We start from the raw sequence: 25,019 nt of genomic DNA, 5'->3' as shown, positions 1-25,019 counted from the left end.
AAAAGAAATTATAATATTTAGTTTTTTAAAGTTCAATCAACTTGCCCAGATGTGGGATTCTCAGAGAGGCTTTCCCTCACTATTCTCCACACCTTACCATTCTTAGGTCTTTTATTTATTCTAAATTCCATGAAGCAGGAACTTGGTTTTGTTCACTGTTATATCCCAAGCACACACAACAATATTTGGCACATATTAGCATATTAAGCGCTCAAAAATAATGCACTTAATGTCTCTTAGTGGATTTTTTTATTTGGTAACTCTCTAAATCTCTCTCTCTAGATATTAACATAAAGATCTTATGTTAAAATCCAAACAAAATGACATCTATTTACTTGCTTCCTCAAAACAGTAATATTTAAGCCCTGTTCTTACATCCAAACTACATAAATTTACAAAATCTTAGAACCGTAATTATTGAAAAACATGGTATTAAATCCCTAATGCTGACCATTAACACATTAAGCTAATATTCATTTTCCTCAAAGTTCTGAAATCAGAATTTTATGACATTTCACTTTTGTTTTTTAAGTTAGGGAGTTTATGGGCAAAGGAGAGACAGGGGTGGTAACATCATCAGTAATTTTATTTATATGTTTATGCAGACTATAACAAGAATCCTAGAAATGTAGGGACTTCAAGAAAGTAAGAAATTTAGTAAGATCTTCAGCCTTAACTGCACTTAAAATATCCTATTACCATGACTATTTGTAATACTATCATTTTTTTGATTAAATAAAGAGTATATACAAATGTATTACACATGTTAATAAATTAAATATAGTAAATAAGTTAATTAATTAATGTAAATATTCAAACATCACTAGGAATGGACATTCCAGAACTTAACCCTAACTTGTCCTGATGTTTCATCACAATTACCTCAAGGAAAAAATATTTTTATCTACTCTCTTCTCTATGAAAACATGGGATATTTACTTAAATTTTTTGCTCTGAACATATCTTCAAATATTTGTAGATGGATATTAAGGCCAAACACAACATTAAACTATTAGGATAATTTTCTGAATCCAGTCAAGCCAGTTTAAGGCTATGTTCTAGTAAAATATGCTGAGATATTTGAATGAATTGACTGTGTGGTTCAGACACTTTGTAAGTAAATATCAACTCAACTTTTCCACTAAAATAAATAAAGCTCTTTTTAAAACTATTTCTCAATACCAATTTTGTACACTTTTATATAATTTATCAGTTATCACTGAGACTAACTTAATGTGTTCATATCTTTTTAAGATATAACTATCCAAAAACTGAACTGTAACTAATACCAAAATTGAAAAACAAAGTGTTTTCTACATCAAATGAGTATTGGCAGATTTCTACTTCTTTTAAACAAGTTTGGATATCTGATTCATGATTTATTTTTCAACATTAGATTTTCCCAGACAGTCACACAATTGAGTCATTCAACATGACTTGCAAATATCTCCAGTAAAACTCACATACATTTTATGATTTGTCTAGAAAGTTTGCATTGTTTTTATGTTTTCTTACTGATAGTACACACTATGGTGGTGCATTAAAATAAAATAAAAAATTATTCATTAATATTATTTCACAAAGTATTTTTAAAATCTCAAAATTCAAGCAGTAATAATCACAGTAAACAGGAGGTGGTTCAAGATAGTGATGTAGAAAAATCCTCAACTTACTTCCTCCCACAGACACACCAAATCTGCAGCTACATATAGAATAATTTCCTCTGAAAAAGACCTGAAAACTAGCTGATCAGCTCCTCCACAACAAAGGATAATGGGGTCACATTAAGATGGGTGGGATAGGCAGAGACTAGGTCTCATCAAAATCCCCACCCCAGCACAGCAACCCACAATCAACAACCCACAATCTGATCATAATCTGGTCTCACAAATACAGAGTTTTTCCCTGAGGAGCAAGAGGTTCATACTCCACATCAGGCACCCCAACCCTTGAGACCTGCACTGAAGAGACAAGGCCTCAGAATGGCTGGCTTTGAAAACCAACAGAACTTGTGTTCAAGAAACCCAAAGGGATGTAGGAAGCTGAGAATCTCTCTTAAAGGGATCGCATGTAGACTCATGTACCTCAAGACCCAGCACAAAAGCAGCAGTTTGAAAATCACTATACCATGTGTGAAAGAGATTCATTTGCTAATCTTAAAGTGTTTGCTGGAGGAGCAGGGGTCTGCTGGGACTCTCTGGAGACAGAGATGCTGGTGAACACCACTTTGGGGATCTCATTCTACATGCTAGAGCCAGTGATGATGGATGACATTTTTTTACACTCTTCCTGGTGCCAGTGAGTGTGCCCCAACCCTGCACTCTCCCATGCCTTTGCTAAAGCCGGCAGATGCATCCCACCTCAGTGCTCCCCTACAGCCTCCCTAAAGCTGGCAGGTATGCCCAGGTACTGCACTACCCCACAGAACCACTAAACCAAGTGGGAACACCCTAGTCCCATGATCCCCATTGCCCCATTAAAGCTGGTGGGTGTGTACAGTCCATATAGGGGATGTTTCCTGAGTGTTCAACTACAGTGTATTTCTGGGCCCCATAGTACTGTAACAATTGGAAAGACAGTTTTTGGCAGGCTAACAACCCCAGGGCACAGCACAGACAGAAGACTGAAACATCTGGGGGCGCCTGGGAGGCTCAGCCAGTTAAGCAGCTGCCTTTGGCTCAGGTCATGATCCCAGGATCCTGGGATCAAGCCCTTCATCGGGCTCCTTGCTCAGCAGGTAGCCTGCTTCTCCCTCTGCCTGCCGCTCTCCCTGCTTGTGTTCTCTCTTTTCCTCTGTCAAATAAATAACATCTTAAAAAAAAGAAGAAGAAGTAGAAGACGACTGAAACACCTGAATCTTTCTGTGAAAATGCCTATTTGCTTGTCCTGAAATTTTAGCCTAAGGGGCAGGCTACAGGTTCAGCACGAATCTTCAGAGGATACAGAGTTGCTCTTAGGGAACATAGGCCAGGGGATGCCATCTTTGTGCTCTCCTGTGGCTGTGCTACAGCCAGCCAGTGCCTCCCAGAAAGGAGTTTATACAGTCATTTGGAGCTTTGATTTTTGTAATTGTTGCCAAGGAGATACTTCCCAAACACTTGGTCTGGAGGCCAGCAGGGTTTACAACTGTAGTCCCACAGGACTGTATATACTAGCATACTTTAAAAGCTGCTGTTTGAGGGTTTGATTTCCAATCAGCCTGAAACTAGGGGCTAAGATCCCTCCCTCTGCAACTCTGACAGGTCTTGATACGACCTCAAAAATAGAAATGGATCAGGAATAAATCAGGCTGTGTAGACAACTGCAAAAGTTTGAGAGACAACCAAGAGCTAGACAAGGTTGAAAGATAAGGTTCATCTTCTACATAAAGCCACTCCTTCAAGACTGAGAGAGGTAGGTGTTTCTCCTAATACATGAGTACAAACACAAAGAATCAAGGAAAATTAGGAAACAGATAAATATGTTCCAAGTGAAAGAACAAGACTCTGGGAAAAAACCTTAATGAAAGGAAGATAAGTAATTTACCTGATAAACAGTTCAATGTAATGGTAAAAGGATGCTCACTGACTCAGGAGAATGGATGAACATAGTAGAACTTTGACAAAAAGACAGAAAATATTAGAAAGTACCAAACAGAAGTCACAGAGCTGAAGAATAAGATAACTGAACTAAAAAGCACACAAGAGTTTTCAACAATAGACTAGATGAAGCAGAAAAAGGATTATTGATCTGGAAGAGGACAGTGGGACTCACCAAAGAAGAGTAGCAAAAAGAAAAAAAAAAATTTTTTTAAAGGTGAAGATAGCTTAAGGGACCAACATCAAATAAAACAACATTTGCATAATAGGGGTCCCAGAAGGAGAATAAAGAGGGAAAGGGGCAGAAAACTTATCTGAAGAAATAATAGCTGAGAACGTCTCTAATCTGGGGAAGAAAACAGACATCCAGATCCAGGAAATCCAATGAGTATAAAAAAATGAACTGGAAGAGATCAACACCAAGACACATTATAATTAAAATGACAACAGTTAAAGATAAAGCATCTTAAATGCCACAAGAGAAAAAGGACTTGATATGTATAAAAGAACACCCATAAAACTATCAGCAGATTTTTCACCAGTAACTTTGCAGGCCAGAAGACAGGCATGATATACCTAAAGAGCTGAAGGGAAAAAACTTCCAACCACAAATACTCTATCCAGCAAAATTATCATCCAGAATTGAAGGAAATATAAAGAGTTTTCCAACAAGCAAAAGCTAAGGGAGTTCACACCACAAATGAGCCTTACAAAAAAATTTTAAAGGGACTTCTTTAAGCTGAAAAGAAAGAATACTAATTAGTAACAAGAAAACATATGAAAGTAAAAATCTCAATGGTAAAGGTAAATAAATAGGAAAGGTAGTGGATTAAACTTATAAAGCTAGTATGAAGGTTAAAAGACAAAAGTAGTATAAGTGCCTATAATTTATTAAGGGATACACAAAATAAAAAGATGCAAAATGTGACATGAAAATATAAAATGGGGGGGTGGCAGTGAAAATGTAGAGTTTTAGAATATGTTCATACTTAACTTGCTATCAACTTAAAACAGACTGTTGTATATGTAGGCCACTGTATGTGAGCATTATGGTAACCAACCTCAAAGCAAAAATCTGTAGAAGATACACAAAAGATAATGAGAAAAGAACCTAAGCATAACATTAAAGAGAGTCATCAAACAACAAAAGAAGAGAGGAAAAGAAGAAAAATGAAACAATAAGTACAAAACTACATGAGAGTCAGAAAACAATTAACAAAATGGCAAATAGTGCATAGCTATCAATAATTACTTTAAATATTGTGGACATTGCTGCTATAAACATCAGGTGCACGTACAGATGTTCATCGACAGATGAATGGATAAAGAAGATGTGGTGTATATATACAACGGAATATTATGCAGCCATCAAAAGGAATGAAATCTTGCCATTTGCAACGACATGGATGGAACTGGAGGGTATTATCCCGAGCGAAATAAGTCAATCAGAGAAAGACATGTATCATCTGACCTCACTGATATGAGGAATTCCTAATCTCAGGAAACAAACTGAGGGTTGCTGGAGTGGTGGGGGGTGGGAGGGATGGGGTGTCTGGGTGATAGACAATGGGGAAGGTATGTGCTAGGTTGAGCGCTGTGAATTGTGTATGACTGTTGAATCACAGGCCTGTACCTCTGAAACAAATAATACATTATATGTTAAAAAAAAAAGAAGAAGAAGAAGAAGAAGATAGTAGGAGGGGAAGAATGAAGGGGGGAAATTGGAGGTGGAGATGAACCATGAGAGATTATGGACTCTAAGAAACAAACTGAGGGTTGTAGAGGAGAGAGGGTTGGAGGGATAGGTTAGCCTGGTGATGGGTATTAAAGAGGGCATGTTCTGCATGGAGAACTGGGTGTTATACTCAATGAATCATGGAACACTACAACAAAAACTAATGATATAATGTATGGTGATTAACATACATAATAAAAAAAATAATTAAACATAAATGGACTAAATTCTCCAATGGAAAAAACAAAGACTGGCTGAATGGATTAAAACAAACAAAGAAACAAGTAAGACCCATCTGTATGATGCCTACAAGAAAGTCACTTCAGATGTAAGAACATACACAGATTGAAAGTGAAGGGATGGAAAAAGATGTTTCATGCAAACGCAAACCAAAAGGAAACTGCAGCCTCTATTACTTTTATCAAATTAGATTTTAAAATAAAGTCTGTAATAAGACAAAGAAGGGCATTACATAATGATAAAGGATCAATCCAGCAAGAAGATATAACATTTATAAATACCTATACACCCAATACATCCAATATAAGAGCACCTAAATTTAAATAGCACATATTAACAGACCTAAAGGGAGAAATTAACAACAGCAGTATAGTAAGAGTAGGGTTTTTAAAACCTCACTTACATCAGTGGATAGATTGTCCAGACAGAAAATCAATAAGGAAACATCAGCCTTAAACAATACATTAGACCAAATGGACTCTATAAATACAGAACATTCCACCCAAAACAGCAAAATACACATTCTTCTCAGGTGCATACAGAACACTCTCCAGGATAGATCATATGTTAAACCACAGAATGAGTCTAAGTATATTTAAGAAGACTGAAATTATATCAAGCATCTTTTCCAACCACAATAGTATGAAAGTGGAAATAAATTACAAGAGGAAGACTAGAAAATTAAAAAAAAATATGTGGAGATTAAACAACATGGTACTGAAAAACTAATGTGTCAATGAAGAAATCAAAAGGCAACTAAAACAAACAAAGAAGCAAACCAACAAAAAACCCTTGAGAATGGAAATGGAAATACAACACACCAAAATCTATGAGATGGAGCAAAAGTAGTTCTAAGAAGGAAGTTCACAGTGATATAGACTTATGTCAATAAGTGAAAAATCTCAATCTATTTGTCACTTAACAGAACTAAAAAAGGAAGAACAAAGCACATAGTACAAAGAAAGAAACAATAAAAATCAGAGCAGAAACAAATGAAATAAAAACTAAAAGGCAATAGAAAATATCAATGAAAGAGCTGGTAAAAGGGTAACAAAATTGATAAACCTTTCACTAGACTCATCAAGGGGAAAAAAAAAAAAAGAGAGGACCCAAATAAATAAATCAGAAATGAAAGAGCACAAGTTACAACTGATACTAGAAAAATACAAGGAATCAAAAGAGACTACTATGAACAATTATACACCACCAAATTGGACAGCCTAGAAAAGATGGATAAATTCCTAAAACATATAACCTTCCTGAATCACGAGGAAAGAGAAAATCTGAATAGACCAATTACTAGTAAGGAGATTGAATTAATAATCCAAAACTTCCCAACAAACAAAAGTCCAGGACCAGATGGCTTCACTGGGGAATTCTACCAAATATTCAGAAATTTAATACACACCCTTCTCAAACTCTTCCAAAAAAATTGAAGAGGAATGAATACTACAAATTCATTTTACAAGGCTGGCAGTACCCTAATACCAAAGCCAGAAAAGAACACCACAAAAAAGAAAATTATAGGCCAACACCCCTGATGTGCATAAATGCAAAATCTTCAACAGTTATTTGCAAATCTAATTCAATATTAAAAGGACCTTGCATAATGATTAAGTGTGATTTATTCCTGGGATGAAAGGATGGTTTAACATCTGCAAATCAATGTGACACACCATATTAACAAAATAAGGGATAAAAAATCGCATGATCATCTCAATAGATGTAGAAAAAAGCATTTGACAAAGTTCAACATCCACTTAAAATAAAAATGTTCAACAAAATGGGTAATAGAGGGAATATACCTCAACATACTAAAGGTTATATATGACAAGCCCACAGCTAACATCATACTCATAGGTGGAAAGCTATTGCTTTGTCCATATTACTCAATCTACAGATTTAATGCAATCTCTTTTCAAAATTACAATGGCTTTTTTCACAGAAATAGAACAAACAACCCCCAAATTTGTATGGAACCACAGAGGATCCCAAATAGGTAAAACAGTACCTGGAAAGAAGAAATAAGCTGGAGGCATCATGCTCCCTGATTTCAAAGTATATTACAAAGTTTCAGTAACCAAACAGTATGGTATTGGCATAAAAACAGACCCATAGATCAATGGAACAGAATTGAGAGCCCCCAAATAAAACCATGCATAAATGATCAATTAATTTGTGAAAAAGGAGGCAAGAACATACAATGGGGAAAAGACAGTATCTTAATAAATGCTGTTAGAAAAACTGGACAGACACAAGCAACAGAATAAAATTAGACCACTATCTTACACCATACCCAAAAAGTAACTCAAAATGGGTTAAAGATGTGAATGTTAAGACTTGAAACCATAAAACTCCCAGAAGAAAACAGACACAGTCAGCTCTTTGACATCTATCTTGGTGATGATTTCTTGGATCTGATTCCAAAGTCAAAAACAAGAAAAGCAAAAATAAACAAATGGGACTGCATCAATCTAAAAACTCCCTGCACTGCAAAGAAAACAGGAAACAAAATGAAAGGGCCACCTACCAAATGGAAGAAGGTATTTGAAAATCACATATATGATAAGGGCTTAATATCCAAAATATGCAAAGAATTCATACAACTCAATAACAATAAAACAAACAATCCAATTAAAAAATGGGCAGAGGATCTGTACAGACATTTTTCCAAAGATGATATACAGATGGCCAACAGGCATATGAAACTATGCTCATTATCACTTATCATCAAGCAATGGAAATCAAAACCTCAATGAGATATCACCTCACAACTGTCAGAATGGCTAATATCAAAAAGACAAGAAATCAGTGTTGGCAAAAATGTAGAGAAAAGACTCTCATACACTGCTGGTGAGAATGTAAATTGGTGAAGCCATTATGGAAAACAGTATGGAGGTTCCTTAAAATATTAAGGATAGGACTACCATATGATACAAAAATTCCTCTTCTGGGTATTTATCCAAAGAAGACAGAAACACACATTTGAAGTCACATAGCACCCTTATGTTCATTGCAACATTATTTACAATAGCCAAGATATGGAAATATCCTGTTTCCATCAATGGATAAATGAATAAAGAAGTGGTATATATACAATGGAATACTCGGCCATAAATATGAATGAAATCTTGCCATTTGCAACAACATGGATGGACCTTGATGGTATTATGCTAAGTAAAATAAGTCAGACAGAAAAGGACAAATACTGTATGATTTTACCTATAGATGGAATCTAAAAAACAAAACAAATGAATAAACAAAACTGATACAGAGAACAGATTGGTGGCTGCCAGAAGGGAGGAAGTTTGGGGGCTGGGAGAAATGGGTGAATGAGGTCAAGAGGTACAAATTTCCAGTTATAAAATAAATAAGTCATGGGGATACAATGTACAGCATGATTACTACAGTCAATAATATTGTGTTGCATATTTGATAGATGCTGAAGGAGTAAATCTTAAAAGTTCTCATCATGAGAAAAAACTTTTGTTATTTTGCATGCTGATAGATGGTAACTAGACTTATTGTGGTGATCATTTCACAGTATATGCAAATATCAAATCATTATGTTGTACCCTGAAATGAATATTATCTTATACATCAATTATACTTCAACTTAAAAGAAAGGCATGTGGTGTTTAGAAATTCTTGTAATAAAGATGTGTCAAACTCATACACACACAAAATAAAACCAAACAGTAAATACTGCATTTTGTGTAATTTTTATAGTAATCCATTTGAATTCTCCATTTTAAAATGCTGAACTGTTCTGTATTTTAAAGCTTAATTACTCAAGTACTTAATTTACTAAGTGATTCTTAAAAGAAGAAATGCATTGGCCACAAATATTTTAAACGATGCTCAATAAAGATTTTCCTTCTTTTTTTAAAGTGATGGTTCCATACTAAAGCAGTTTTACCTTAATTGTCCCAGATCTCATATAAAATTTATGTTCTTATAGTTGAAAGTGAAGATTTCTTAAAAATTTGAAATAGTGTTTATATGTTTTTCCTGAATAGGTATCACATTTATCCATTTTATCACAACATGGTATATAAAACAAAGGAAGAAATGCATTATTATAATGGTATAAACAGCATCTAAAATGTTCAAAATTACTTAGAAGAATATGCTTATTGTATATCTTAAATGTGTCTATGTACAAACATACAAATATGGACAAAACTACCTATAAAATGATATAGGTCTTTGGAATGCATAAATGTAATATTCAATGTTTTAGTCTTTTGCTAGACACCAGAAACGGCCATAATATGTAGTTATTTGTGGTTTTTCTTTTTTTTTGTTTTTGAGAGAGAAACATTTCAAAAGCATACAAGGGTGTACAAAACCAGTTACTTAGCTATCACATAAATCTGACAATCGAGCCCCACCATCTCAACAAGATTTGGTTACTCCATTTTGGTCTTATTTGAAGTAATTTAGAAAGGAAAAAAAAATCAGATTTAGTTCATATGATGTTAACATCACTATTCTACTAATGTAATATAACCCCTTATAGGTGGCAGACGTTATTTGTATTAATTGTGATTTTATTCTATATGGAAAAAGCCATTACATGTCTAAAAGAATAACTTCTATTTACATAGAGGTGGGGTCTGAAGCATATTTGTAAACTTGGCAATTTTCTAAAGTCTCAGGACATACCTTTCCTAAGCGCCAAGAGTTTGCTTTATATTACTAGGATGACAATACTGCCACTAAATATTCTGATTTTTATTACACCCATTTAAAATATGTTCAGCTATCTAGAGCATGGCTTACAGTTAATCACAAACAAGTTGAATTTTTCAACATCATTTTGCATGCAGTATTACTATTTCCAAGTGAGTATTTCTTCCTTGGCTGATAACTGAGCATTCTAATTATAAATAGTAGCATAAATCACTGGAATCCATAATAAATAAGGTTTAAAGGGTCAAAGAATCATACAGGCATTTGGCCATTTTTACACTGGAAGCAAAGCATATAGTTTTTTAATACAAAGTATAAGCGCTTTCTATGCAGGCAAGCATATAACCTAACAGAAAGCATGTTTATTTTGTATTTGGCAAGATAAAGCAAAACACACACACAAAAAAACATCTCACAAAGAGAAACCTGTTAGGCTTGTATATTCTGCAATGTCTTTGCAAGTAAACTATTTTGCTCTGCCAGAGAAGAAAATATTTCATATTTCTCATCATATGCATGCACAGCACATCCCTGCTGTGGCATGGGTATTCAGAACCACAGAGATCCAGCAGTTCGGAGATACTGTGAGATATAGAGATTACCAATATAAAAGATTATAAAATGCATGTAAACTCACCCTTCTAATCTCACATCCGGTAGACTTCTGTTAAGGGCAATCAAATCACTGGCCATAAGGTTAAACTGATTGATTTTAAACAGTTCTTTCATTTTCTCCTGGTCATCTTTAGGAATCAGCACAGCCTTTCCCATTTCTCCTGGCCCTTCTTGGTTTCTTGAAATAACAGCTGTAAGACACACACAGGTACACACACACATACAAACACACAGATAATGAACTGAATAAATAAACTCACATGTTAGATTAGATTCTGAAGTCTATTATTTATATACTGGCCTAATAATATAATCATCAAGTCCTTATTGCTTATTTACAAACCATATACTACACTAATGAAACAACCTATTTTAATTCATTATCTCAATGCTGCATGTTGTCTTTTAAGTCTAGACATATTATATGATTTGACTAATCATTTAGACTTGATAAATAAGCAATACAAAGTACCAAAACTTAAAACTTCTGTCATATTTTTTAATATAAAATTATTAGAAAAGGGATGAACTTGGGCACTAGGTAGACAAAACTGTGCAAAATAAAAAAGAACTTTTGAAAATATACCAAGATAAATTTATTTTCACATCCAATTAAATGTTTTGATATTTCACATATCTACTCCCACTGCATCTTTATAAAAGCAAGCAAGGTTGATAACCCATTTCAATTGCAATTTGATTCCTCTGTCAAAGCATTTTCAAAAAATAAAAGAACTTTCATAGTTGTGACATATAATTTCAAATGTCAAGTTGAATTTGGACACTATGTGCTCCATAACTGGAACTTAACAACAATATTCTGGGCTTGACTATTTATTAAGAGAACTCAGGATCCCATATACAGGCTAATGTTCTGGTCCTTTCCCTGCAAGTTATCTCAACACTAATGTCCCCTCTTGCTCCAAAATACATGTTTCAATGTGTGTTATGTGTGTGTATGTGTGTGTGTGTGTGTGTGTTTGTTAATATATAATAAAAAAAAATTCCAGTCAATCCTAATGGGCCCTTAATTTACTCTCCATAATGATGTTAAATTAAGTTAAAATGAAAGGAATGTGGTCTGGTCTTGACTCTTCCAATGTGTTGCTATTTTATTTCCTAACACATTAATCTTACTGAAATTAGCTTCCCACATTACTTTTAAGGGCAAATACTTGGACCCAAATTACCTTAAAATTATAAAATTTATAAAGGATATAAAGCCTGTGAAAATAATTTATAAATTATAACATTTCATAAAAACACAAATTCCAAAATAATAGAATAGGCTTGAAACTAGAACATAATAAGCAAACTTTTGTCTGCCTTTATGTTTATAGTTAGAGAACATCTAGCCTGATATTACTAGTACTAATAAACAATTGGATCACTCAGGTGATTATTCTCTTTGAAAGGTTATCCTGACTTTGGAATGGCATGAGTCAGACTATAAAAGAGAATAAGCATCTCTAAGGACCTTCAGATATGGGTACGCAAAGAAGGTAATGAGCCCGGAAATCCTCTGATACACAGAAGAAGAGTAAGAATTAGGAAAATTTTAAATGAAAAAATTATGTGTATCCAACCCCAAACTATTTAAAAAGCTGTCATCTAAAGAAAGTTTATAAAGAGCCTCATTCACTTTATGAAGCAAAAATAGAAATGATGGCAGGAATTTTATGAAAAAGCACATTTTAGTCAATTTAAGAAATAAAATTCTAACAGCAGTATTTTACTTTGGGAGTTAGTATGCTTATTATCCCTAAACTCAGATGAAATTGGTGGAGTTGGCTTTCAGTGAATTTGTGCTCTTGGTGAGATGCTGGACTTGGATAGGTATTGAGGTCACAGCCCTTGGGCAGGGTAACTGACAAGAGAAGAACAGGAATACACCATTTAAAGTTGACTTTTTCTCGTAAAATGATGGCAGTTATGGGAAGAGAGAAGAAAGATTTTTTAAAAAGTAACATGATAAAAACAAATGCATATATATACTTACATACTTGCTATTTTTAAAAAAAGAGCATAGAGCTCAAGGGAAAAACTAAGAAAATAGCATTAAATGAATAGCTGTTCAAAATAATTTTCTTAAATAAAATTTAAAAAATTCTTCAGAAAATAAAAAAGTGATTAAAGAACTTGCGGTTAAGAATTTTTAGAAATTAAGAAAGCAATTCACCATTTACAGGTTTTTTAAAATTCCCTCTATACACTCCAACAAAAGTATATGACATTGCAGAAAAATGCACCAGAGTCAACATCTAGGAAGCAGACAGGGATGACATTTATTCTATGTGGAAAAGACACGACACTCAGCTACATCTTAGGGCATGAAGATCAAGTTGCCCACAAAAGTATTTGGTTTTTGCAGCATATTCAAAGATGCAGCCATTTGCTTTGCTTAGCATTCTAAGGATGACATGTTAGTGGTAATAAGTGTGATCATGTTACAGAATTATCATCAATAAAAACAAAATTGTCATAAACAGTATCCTTATACCTAGAACCAGTTAGCAAGCACCTGTAATCATTCTCCTTTATTATTCTCATTTTCTTAGTGGAGAATAGATAACAACTTAATGTGTATCAGGTTAAGTATCTCTTCCCTAAAGTTAAATATTTTTTCTATAATAGCCTCTAATGAATGCATATTTGACATTTTCTAAAATGTTTTTTTTTTCTTTTGCATAAGCAGACCTATTGGTATTTTTCACCTTGTTCAAGCAAAAATGAAAAAGAATGCTAATTACAATGTGGAACTAGCCTTTTTCTTTTTCTCGGTTTTACCTGAAGAATGCACCTTGCTAGAAAGTACTTGTTAGATTTTTTCTTCAATTAATAGTAAATGGGAAAGATTAAGTGATTGGGTATGTGGCTTACCTCTGATTTGCATTTTGTTTAAAAAGCAACTCCTATTTTTTTTTTCTAACCTATTGATTTCTCTCTTCTACATAGCTAAAAAAAAAAAAAAAAAAAAAAAACCACCTACATCCAAACAATATCATGCTCCCCCACAGCCAAACTTTAAAAAAAAAGAATCCTCATTAAAGTATTGATTCAACTTTTCTGCTCTAACAGGCAAATGTAATACGAAAGGCAACAAAATCTGTATTATGATTCCATTATTATTAACTTGAAAACAAATGGAAAGTCCCAATTCCAAAGCTAGTTTGAACTGCAAAAATAATACGCTGTGCTCTAAGTTATTTTCTTCCTAATTATGTGGTGAAATCATTAAAAATAATAATTAGCTTCACTCAAAATGACATTATAAAGCTTGTAGAAATATAAAAGCAGAATCATTACATATGTGTGTGTATGTATATATATATATTTCATTTTTTTAACATAGTACATACTGCAAAGATTTTGAGGAGATTCACTTTAATCTTAGAATTCCTATTGATAAAGAGATACTACTAAAATATAAAAATATGATTATAAACAAACCAATCAATTAATCTATCAAAGGAACACTATATATTAATTTCATTATTGGTTATATAGATTGCATTATGAACATTTTTTTTTCAATTGCAGAAATGTCCCATTAACAATGAGCATTATTTATTTAAAAAAACAGAGTTAAGACAATCTATATCTAGGAAAAAAACCTGAGTAAGAAAACTTCAAGCTTATTTTCTTTTATTTCATATATATACATATATATATTTTTTTAAGATTTTATTTATTTATTTGACAGAGAGAGAGGGAACACAAGCAGGGGGAGTGGGAGAAGGAGAAGCAGGCTTCGCACGGAGCAGGGAGCCCGATACAGGGCTCGATCCCAGGACCCTGGGATCATGACCTGAGCTGAAGGCAGTTGCTTAACCAACTGAGCCACCCAGGCACCCCATATACATATATATTTTTTAAGATTTTATTTATTTATTTCAGAGAGAGACAGAGAGAGAGCATGAGTGGGGGGAAGAGCAGAAAGAGAGGGAAATTGAGAATCCCAAGCAGACTCCATGCTGAGTGCAGAGCCCATCGTGGGGCTCAATCCCAGGACCCAGAGATCATGACCTGAACCAAAATCAAGAGCTGGACAGTTAAATGACTGAGACACCCAGGTGCCCATTAAGTTGATTTTAAAGTAATAACTTTATTCTGTTAAAGAACACAGTAATATATGATGTATGTTGGTAAAAGCATAATATTGAACCAAAACCTAATGTTATTCCAGGTGCTATGCCCTCCAGGAAATTACTTCAAATTGTATTTCCATTCTCAAATTTACTCAATTGTTAATTTCTGTATATTTGCCTTTAAAAGCTTTCTTTTCGGTAACACTACAGCTATTCTCTCACTTTTATCATTTCTAATTTGTCAACTGTAATAAATTTAAAACCCCGACTTTCAGTCTCTCTCATCTTTGAATATTCATACTCCATTGCTAATAAATCAGTTTCTGTAAGATAGTGCTTTTTGTCTTGCCAATCATAAATGTGTTGTGGTGGAGTCAGAGATGAGGAAATCAAACCATCACTGGGACACACTTCCACAATCCAAACCATTTTGCCTCCCCTCAGGGTTCCCTAGGCCATGCTCTTTTGCCAATCTAAAGACCCTGAATTTGTCAAGGATAATTCTTATTTAGGAACAAGGAACTTTATATTTACTCATTTAGGCCCATTTCTGTTAGAAACAGTAATTGATATTACAACATATAGCTTAATATATATTAAATAATCAAATTCATTGTATTTAATGCATAAATAAACAGCAATTCACTTACTATCTCTTTGAAAAATAACTATATACAACTTTTATAAATCTGACACATCTGGCAATAACATTTTTTTTTCATTTTTTCCTAGCTATATGTGGTGTTCTGATTTTTGTCCATTACATTTCAGTAACTAGATTTTTATGTGGCAAGAAAGTTGTAAATAGCAAGCCCTGACTGGATGAAGTCCAGCAGACATTAACTACTGTTTCCCAGGAGGGCCTCCCATTAGGTATTAATAAGATAGTATTTTTACCAGCTAGCTAAGTGAGAGATCATCTGCAGAAGCAGGGGGACACTGACTGCCAAACTTTCATTTATTTTTAAATAAAAAGTATATTATTACTATTTTTTTAAAGATTTTATTTATTTATCTGATAGAGAGACACAGTGAGGGAGGGAACACAAGCAGGGGGAGTGGGAGAGGGAGAAGCAGGCTCCCCGCTGAGCAGGGAGCCCGATGTGAGGCTCGATCCCAGGACCCTGGGATCATGACCTGAGCCAAAGGCAGACGCTTAACGACTGAGCCAACCAGGTATCCCAAAAAGTATATCATTTTTATGAGAAATAAAAATAATACATGTGCATTTAAAAGAAAAGAAGAAAGAAAGATAATAGAGATAAAGATGAGAAAGAGACAGAGTTGGGGGTAAGCAGGCACTATGAAAAAGAAAGTGAACAATCATTGAAACTACTGCTTGGCAGAAATATATGTATGTAAAATAGAATCATTCATACACACTGAATTTTATCATTTCATTTAGCATGATCATTATTATTAATGTTTATTTTTATCATTTAAAAAGCAATTTGGGGACTCTTTCTAAATAAATATGTGAATCCACACCTACTTTCTATTGGCTGCAAAGTATGCCATAGCTTGGCTATACCATGATTTATTTAACCAATCCTTTGTCACTGAACACTTATGTTGTTTCAGTAATTTCTATTATAAATCATGATTCAATTAATATACTTCATTATGCATCCATCCTTAAAAATTTGTCTGAAAATTTATTTTGAAAAAGTGGCAGAAATTTAATGAAGAAATTATATAGTAACCATGCTATATAGGAATTATTTTTTTTTATCATCTCTGACTTTCCATATATTCCTTTGGCTAGGAAGTATCTTCTATCTCTGATGACCAAAATAGTCCCTGTTCACCAATTTCAACTTTAAGGAAAGGTAATTGTTCTCTCCTCCATGATTTTATAGCTCTTTAACTTTACTCCATTATCCTTTTTATAGGATTATAAATTACCACTAAATTACCACTATCTGTTTACGTGTTATGGCAGAGAGTCTATTGAGCCCATTTTCTCTCCTACCTGGACACACAGCCATACAACATTTCCCAGCCTCCCCTGTAGTTAAATGTGTCTTGTAACTGAGGATAGAAATGATATGAGCCAAACCCAGGCCTAGTGATATTCCATGCTCTTTCCCTCAATACGGCAACTCTGGAAGCCATGTTGAAAACAGCAAGGGGTGGGAGGGCAGCTGGGTGTCTCAGTTGGTTAAATATCCAAGTCTGGATTTCAGCTTAGGTCATGATCTCAGGGTTGTGAGATCAAGCCCTGCATCAGGCTCCATGCTAGGTGTGGAGCCTGCTTAAGATTCTCTCTCTCCCTCTCCAGGGCCAAAACAAAAAAATAGTAACACGGATGTGTGAATCACTACTTGGAGGAGAGTCACTGACTAATAAGGTATACATATTGCATAATTTACATGAAAGAAAAACAACTCTATTTTGCTAAACTGTTGGGATTTTGGACCTATTATCCCCAATAGCATTATTTTTACTAATGCACCTAATTCTTTCCCCTTTAGTTTATGAAGACTCACCAATGCATTCTGCCTCAACCCAGTGCCTGGCACTGTTCATTCAATCAGTGAACAAGTTGAAAAAGATAAAAGAAAATTTTCAGGCACTCTAGTTCTATGGAAAGACTGATGAGACAGAGGAATTAAAATAGAGGTTTTCCCCATCTCAGAGATATATAAAAGTATCCATTGTGGTATTTAAAAAAAATGAAAAACCTCTATTTTATTAACTAGAATTTAAATAATAACCTTAAAAAAATACTATTTTGTATACTTGAAATTTGCTAAGAGAGTAGATCACCAATGTTCTCACCATAAGAAAAAAAAAAAAAAAACTATGTGAGGTGATAAGTATGCTAATTAGTTTCATTGTGGTAATCATTACAAAATATCCACATACATCAAAATCCACATTGTACACCATAAATCTATACAATTTTTATTTGTCAATTACACCACAATAAAGCTGGAAACAAAGTAAATGAATGAATGAATGAATATTATATGCCAATGCAACATAAGTATTACGTGGATGCCCATATCACATCTTCCTTCAATGTTCCATACAAGACAATGAAACACAGCTTATAAACTATGACTCAAGAATTCTTTTTAAAAAAAACATATTCTAAGGAAGGATAGATATGATATGTCCAAAGTTTTACCTACATAGATGATTAAAGTAGTAGTATGTGTTTGTACATGCAGGTGAAAATAAATGTATATTCTCTCTCTCTCTGTATATACGTATATGCACACACAGTAAATACTATAAACTGTGTTAAATACAATGAAAACTCCGCAGTAATTACAAATTTCCTATACAAAAGTTTGTAATGATATGGAAGATGTTCATATTATAATCAAATGAGAAACAGGGATCATGAAATAATGTTACAAAATAAGCCCATTTCTATAAGAAATTAAGTTCCATGATGTATATGCACATGTTACCAGTAAAGATTAGCAGTGGTTCATTAGATTAGAGGAGTTTTACATTCTTTCCTTGGCATTATCTGCGTTTTCTAAATCAGTTCATCACCTCATAAGGTGATTTCAGCCACATATTAATCAGAAATCTGGCTTCAGTGAAGACAGACACAACTTGCTATGACAGAGACAGGTACAAGTAAAGGCAGTAGATGCTGGGGGCATGAGAACAGAGGGATCAGAGTTGTGTGGAGTTCCTGAAGGAAGGAAAGCCTCTCAATGTACATAAGATGAAAAGCAGGTAGATCACCCATAAGGAATTATGATTTTTTCCAGCAGGTAAATTCTTTCCAGGAGCTTCACTACAATTTACAGCTAAGGAAAACATTTAGCTGAGCAAGGACAAGTAGCAAAGTTCTTGGTTTCTTTTTAGGAAAAAGCAAATTCTTATATTAGTATAAAATGTTTTACTTTTTTTTCCCCACATCATCCTTACAAAATATTCCACACATTTATTAATCCAGGGCTATTCCTACATACAGTAAGAGGTTGTTTGGCACATGTTACAGTCATAAATGTTTCCTGGAAATAATTGGCCCAGCATTTAAAGTGTTCACTGAGGTAATAAAATAATGCTGAAATATGAAATTATTTCCTTCTACATTAAGAATGAGCTTCCTCATTAAAAGTATTTAAAAGGCCCTCATCTTGCAATGGCGCTAGTAATAGCCTTAGTTTGAGCTTTAAGTAGGAAATCCCATCCCCCTACCTCTGCCTACACTGCCAAAAAAAAAAAAAAAAAAAAGAATTCTTTGTTAACAAAAGCACCAATTGGGGCTGTCAGCTGCTTCGGGAAGCCCTTTGTAAAGGCACATTTCAAGTGGAACAATGGCCATTTCGTTTATTTTATTTTAGGATTTTATTTATTTATTTGAGAGAGAGAGTTCAAAGGGGTGGAGGGAGGGGCAGAGGGGGAGAAGGAGAAGCAGACTCCCCGTTTAGTGCGGGCCCCGCACACATGACCTGAGCCTGAGTCAGAAGCTTAACCAACTGAGCCACCCAGGCACTCCAACAATGGTCATTTTAAAGAAGCCCCTTACACAGCCCAACATTCAGTATAAACTGTTCCTAAGATACACAATGATACACTCTCAGTATTTGATATATCATCACACGTATGATTCATCAAGTTTGCAAAAATATACCCACTTCGTCCACCTCCTTACCCCCCACCCAGCATAAAGGTAAAGATAGCTTGAGGTAGGGATCTATGCTAATCTTTGAGCAGCAGCTGACAGTTTGGGCCACTGGTAAGGAGGGATTTAAAAGTTGATGACAAGAAGTTCTGATGAAGTATACAAGTGGTCCCCTTAAAAAGAGCATAAAATATGGATATTCGTGTTCCATTTAATCTTCCAGATAAGGCTTCCATTGCAGAGGAACCTCTCAATAATCAGATGTACAAAATTATCTGTCCTACAGCTGTTAGTCTCTCTTTTCAGTTAATCCAAGTGTTGGCTCAATGGGAAAGATACTAGTAGGCCAGGATAACACAAGGGAAGACTATGCCTACGTTTGACAACATGAACTTCTCACCATAGTTGATATGGTTATGGCCAACCAGCTTGCTGATAGCAGAAGACAACACAAAGCCATTCATAGGACACATTCTTGACTAACTGGAATGAGGTTGATTCTACTGGACTCCTTTTATCACTATGGGGAAATATGTTTTCTTGCAGGAAGAGACATATCTGGAATCCGTCTTCTCTAGTCACAATTCTGTCAGCACCACAACTTGTAGGCTTACAAAATCCTTATTTTCCTTGGATTTTGACATAATCTTACCTCAGACAAGGGGAAGTAATTTGTATCAAAAGAAATATGTCCATGGGCTCACCCAAAAAAATCCACAGTCTCAACGTCTAGAAGCAGCAGATTTGATAGAATGAAATAATCTGCTAAAGGCTATAGCATCTTTTGGGAGACAAAATCTTGTGGATTTGGGATGATGTCCCACTGGATGTTATAGACCTTACACCAATATCCAATGCTTGATGTCATCTCTCCTACAGACAGAATGCACCAGGGTCCAGAAATTAAGGAATCTTAATTCCTTAAGAGAGTGGCCTCTTTCAGCAAAAAGGTAGAAGTGCACTAGTTTCCACAGAAGAAATGCTTCCACTAGACAACACAATCTTTGTTAAATTGGAAGCCGAGTATGCCCTCTGGCCATCATAAGCTCCTCAGGTTGTTAAACTTAGTGGCAAAGAAAGGGACAACAATAATGGTTGAGGTGACTGATGTTATTTAACAATAGGAAATCAGATTGCTGCCACACAATGGAAGCAAGAAGAACTATTTCTGGAACCTAGAGAGGTTTCTCTAGATTGCCTCACTTCTGTAAAAGGCTGGGTAACAGAATAATGAAGCAATGCAATCAAAGCAGAAGCAATCAAAGGCTCATACCACAGGATCATATAACCAGGTAAAGAATACTACAGCCCAGTCACTGACAGAGCTTAGAATACACACTGAGTGGATGTAGCTAAAAGAATATATAATTGTCATTTAAGGTCTCATGAGAAGTTACATAAATCATGGGACTATGGCAGCTATATTTTATGTTAATTAAGAATTTCTTTCCCCACCTTTTTTCTAGATTATCTTATATAAAGAGTACTGAGCTTTGCTAATATTTTAGATTTTGTTTGGGAATATGACTAAAATGACATTAATTCATGAGGCTGTGGTAGGCAATGGGATTCATGTATCCCTTGTATTGAGACACATATTCTTCATCAGAAAAAGAAAAGATGCTGAGAATAAAGAGGAGTGGAATGCAGGAAATTTTCAATTTGTTCCTGCAGATCCACACTCCATTCTCTTTCTCAAACTATTCCTGAGGAGGCTGACCTGTATGGACCACATTTGTGTACTTCCTTCCCTGGCATCAAATTGGATCTGGCCAATGGGAAGAACCAGTAAGAGTTTGGAGGGTGGCAAAAAATAAATAAAGTCAAGATATCTGCTCCCTTGGTTCCTCCTTGGGTAGTGGCCATCACCTGTCCCCACAGTCTCTGTCAGGCGGCCCTCTGCAAAAAGGTATTTTTTATGAGTTCATATAATTGCTTCCTCCCTTTCCTTTAAGGTCTAGAAGTAGTGATGACTTAACCCCTGATTACTAGCCCAGAGTACAACCAACCATTCCTTGTTGCTTTATCTAAACTCTGTTGACTCCCGTGTGAAGAGTTCTTGTATTATACTTTCCTTGGCTACTTGCCTGAAGTGTGCCATGTGTTTCCTGCTGATAAAAATTTTTAGAAAGGTATGTGAGAGCTATAGTGGATACCCTACTTACATGATAAAGTTTACAGTTAAACCGCTCTAACAAGCACTTAACCCATCATTTTTTCTGTATTCAATTCTACTTTTCAATTTAACTCCCTAATACGCTTTCTTAAAAGTCTTCAACATTTTGGGGGGTCATATTCTTCAACCAATTAAAAAATATGTGACTACATATCTGTAATCTATTATGATTATTTGTTGATGATTAACAGAGGTATTATAGCAAACCAAAAATAGAAAAGTTAAAGTAGGGTAAAAAATAAAGAGCAATTCTAATATATTCTTTTTCCACCTCAATAAAGTATCTTATGCATCCTTGGGGTGCATATAGTACATTCTGGAAATCACTGTCAATAAATCAATCATAACATGCATTTCTTCTTGTCTCAAGACATTTTGCTGTCAAAAATAGTTGTTTGTTGACATTGTTGGTTGGTTGGATGTTATACAGATACTATTTCATTTTGGTATTCACCTCTTGATGCTGAGCATGGGGTTGACCTTCTTACTGATTATCCTAAATGGCATATTATCAAGAAAAAGAGAAAGTTAATGGATAGGATTTCTTAGGGCAAAAAATATGGATTAGGTTCAAGTAGTAGATGTGCTTTCTTGCCTTTTATGATAATAACATTGTCACGTTTCATGGAATTAGGTATGTTAAGGCACTGTATATGTGTGTATTCTGATGTGGGGTGGTACAGTGGGGTTGGGCAGAATACAAAAACTGGAAAAGGAAGTTTAAAATGGTGGGACACATAGAGTGGAACCATGAAAGTACAATTTGCTTGTTTTATTCTAAATATTAATCAGAATGTATTCCTTCAAGTCAGGTTAAAATACTGCCAGTTTCTAGGTTACTAAAAACATCATGAGGTTAATGAAGGTTTGTAAAGTTTACATTTCTGAATGATCAGATATAATCCCAAAAGAAAGCTTGCATATTTCATCAGTAAACTTATAAAAATGAAATTTTATCACTTCTTCAATTTAGCTGTCCAGTAATGGACTCAGATTTCCTATTACCTAATTGGTTACTTGATCTTTAAATCAAATCCTTTTCAGAAGCTCTAGCAATAATTTCAGGCCATTAAAATAAAATTATGTAAATTTGCTACAAGGGGCACCATCATGTGAAATGTAACATTTTGATAATTATTTTTTCATACAGAAAATTTCACTGGAAGAAAAAAAAAGACCAATGTTCTACCCAAACTAAAAGCTAACCCCAGCCATCACAGATCTAATAACTACCTGCCTCCTACCATCACCCCTTTTGTTTATATTTTGGGCATTCCAACATTTTATTGGCCATCTGTATAAACCAGCTGCTGATCTTAGTATTTATTCACAGTTGTTACAAATCTTATTGCTTAGCATTAACTTATACTGAGTTTTTAATTTTCTACTGCCTCTGGGCATTTTCTGATAGTTAATAACAAAGGCAACAAGAATACTAATAATGTGCTATGATGACTTTGTATAACAGTCAAAAAATTGAACTGAATGTGCTAGCCGAATAACGTAAATATGTCATTAAAATTTCAGAAATCTATCATATACATATACCTATGCCCTTTTAAAGCATCCAAATATCCCAGAAACTCAACCATTCAAAACACCCAAGACCTAAGTGAATACTCATTTAATAAGCATTTACTGTCTGTGCTGAAGATATATGATAAATCTAAAATTTAAATGTCATAAAAATCAAGATGCTCAAACATCAATAAGGTACATGTTTAAATGAAAATAATCTTTCTTAAAACTCATCAGAACTACATGAAATATTGTCAAATATACCCTGGCTTATATCTAAACCTTGTTTTATGTGTTTTGTTTTGTTTGGTTTGGTTTGGTTACATCACAAGGTTAAAGGCATATTGTGGGTACTTACTCACCTAGACAAGCTACAGGTTAAATTAGTGAACCAATATAAAATAACAGTCTTTCAAGACTGAGGATAAGCAATAACCTCTTCTTTCTTCCTTTTTTAGAGTTTCCTCTTAAAATCCTCAACATTCTACCTGACTATATAGTAAGTATGTATATGTATGTACATACACATATATATGCTTATATTTATACAAAAATTACATAAACACACACATACACTTATAAATATAGAGAGATTTTTTGTGGTAATATTTAAAATATCTTTATTGATACTACTTTTTTCTTTCATATTAGATGATCTTCACCTTTTCATAACTACATATGAAACTGTTTAATTTTCATTATGTATGCATTGATAATTTAAATCCTGTACTACTTAAAACCTATCACGACTGGTTAAAATTTATTTATGGTGATTATACACTTGAACTTGATTTTCAAGGTAACTATGAACCTTTTGAGGAATTATTTTTTAATTTATTTTAACCTGAAGAAAAAAGCAGTTTACTCTGGCAATAGATACGGCTTTCTATAGGAATAAGTAGTAGTAGTCACTTTAGGAAACAGCTTTAAAATCTCCTTATGTTAGGGTTTTTGTCATCCAGTAGGCAATTCATGGTTAATAGCTCTTTATTCATGCTACTGGGAAGGGACAACTAATTTAATATCTATCATTATATTGTTATATTTTCACAGTTACTTTATATTTACTCTTCTGCATCACTGAACTAATTTGAATTATTTTCTTTCTTATTTTACAGCACACCAAGGTAAAAATACTCCAGTGATTTCAAAATGAGTCGGTTTTTTTTTAAGCACAGCTATAAGATGAGTGTTCTTTTAGAAGTGACCTTTCAGATTGCTTATTGATCATATGTTAGTTCATCTTCCATTGCAGCATAGCAAAAACATTTCACTATGCATTAGAATTTGTTTCCTTCCAGGTCTACTTCTTCACTCTGGCCCCATTTTTCCTATGTACTGTCCTATTTCATGAACTCTCCAATGAGAGACCTGTTGGGTGAAAAGATTGACAGGTACATGCATGGCCATATTGACTTGCATTCATCAAAACCCACCCCCCCTGCGTATCTTCTCAAATTATAGACTCACAATATCTCAAGATTGGAAATTTAGGTGTTTTCCCTGAATGCACAAAAGTGTTTTGAATAGAGAAGTGCTTAGAGCCAGAGTATCTCTCTTTGCATTAGCTATTTACAAAATAGAGTTTAGTGTGCAAGTCAGTCGTGCAAATCATCCATGATCTTACCAATAGTTTATGACAATTTAAAGAGTAAAAGTATTTGTCTCAGGAAAAACAGATTGTTGGGAGAATAGAAAAGGTAGAGTAATGCAGTAAGTTCCTTTTCATATTAACTATCACACCAAACTAAACACAATCACATGATAGTAGCAACTTGCT

The 25,019-nt window shown here is 34.3% G+C and overlaps 1 protein-coding gene across 2 annotated transcripts in view; it reads right to left on the bottom strand.

Annotated features, from left to right (window-relative positions):
• The window catches only part of GALNT13 (polypeptide N-acetylgalactosaminyltransferase 13), a 547,381-nt gene that overhangs the window by 293,831 nt on the left and 228,531 nt on the right, over nt 1–25,019 (bottom strand). The window contains exon 4 of one of the 2 annotated variants that reach the window (XM_021702903.1): nt 10,886–11,054. In XM_021702903.1, coding sequence (XP_021558578.1) covers nt 10,886–11,054 — 169 coding nt within the window. The remainder of the gene's footprint in view (nt 1–10,885; nt 11,055–25,019) is intronic. The other variant, XM_021702904.1, reaches the window with a different exon arrangement.

This window comes from Neomonachus schauinslandi, chromosome 3 (genome assembly GCF_002201575.2).
Source record: "Neomonachus schauinslandi chromosome 3, ASM220157v2, whole genome shotgun sequence".
NCBI lineage: Eukaryota > Metazoa > Chordata > Mammalia > Carnivora > Phocidae > Neomonachus > Neomonachus schauinslandi.
Note: the sequence above shows the minus strand (reverse complement) of the source record. Positions and strands in the feature narration are given on the sequence as shown.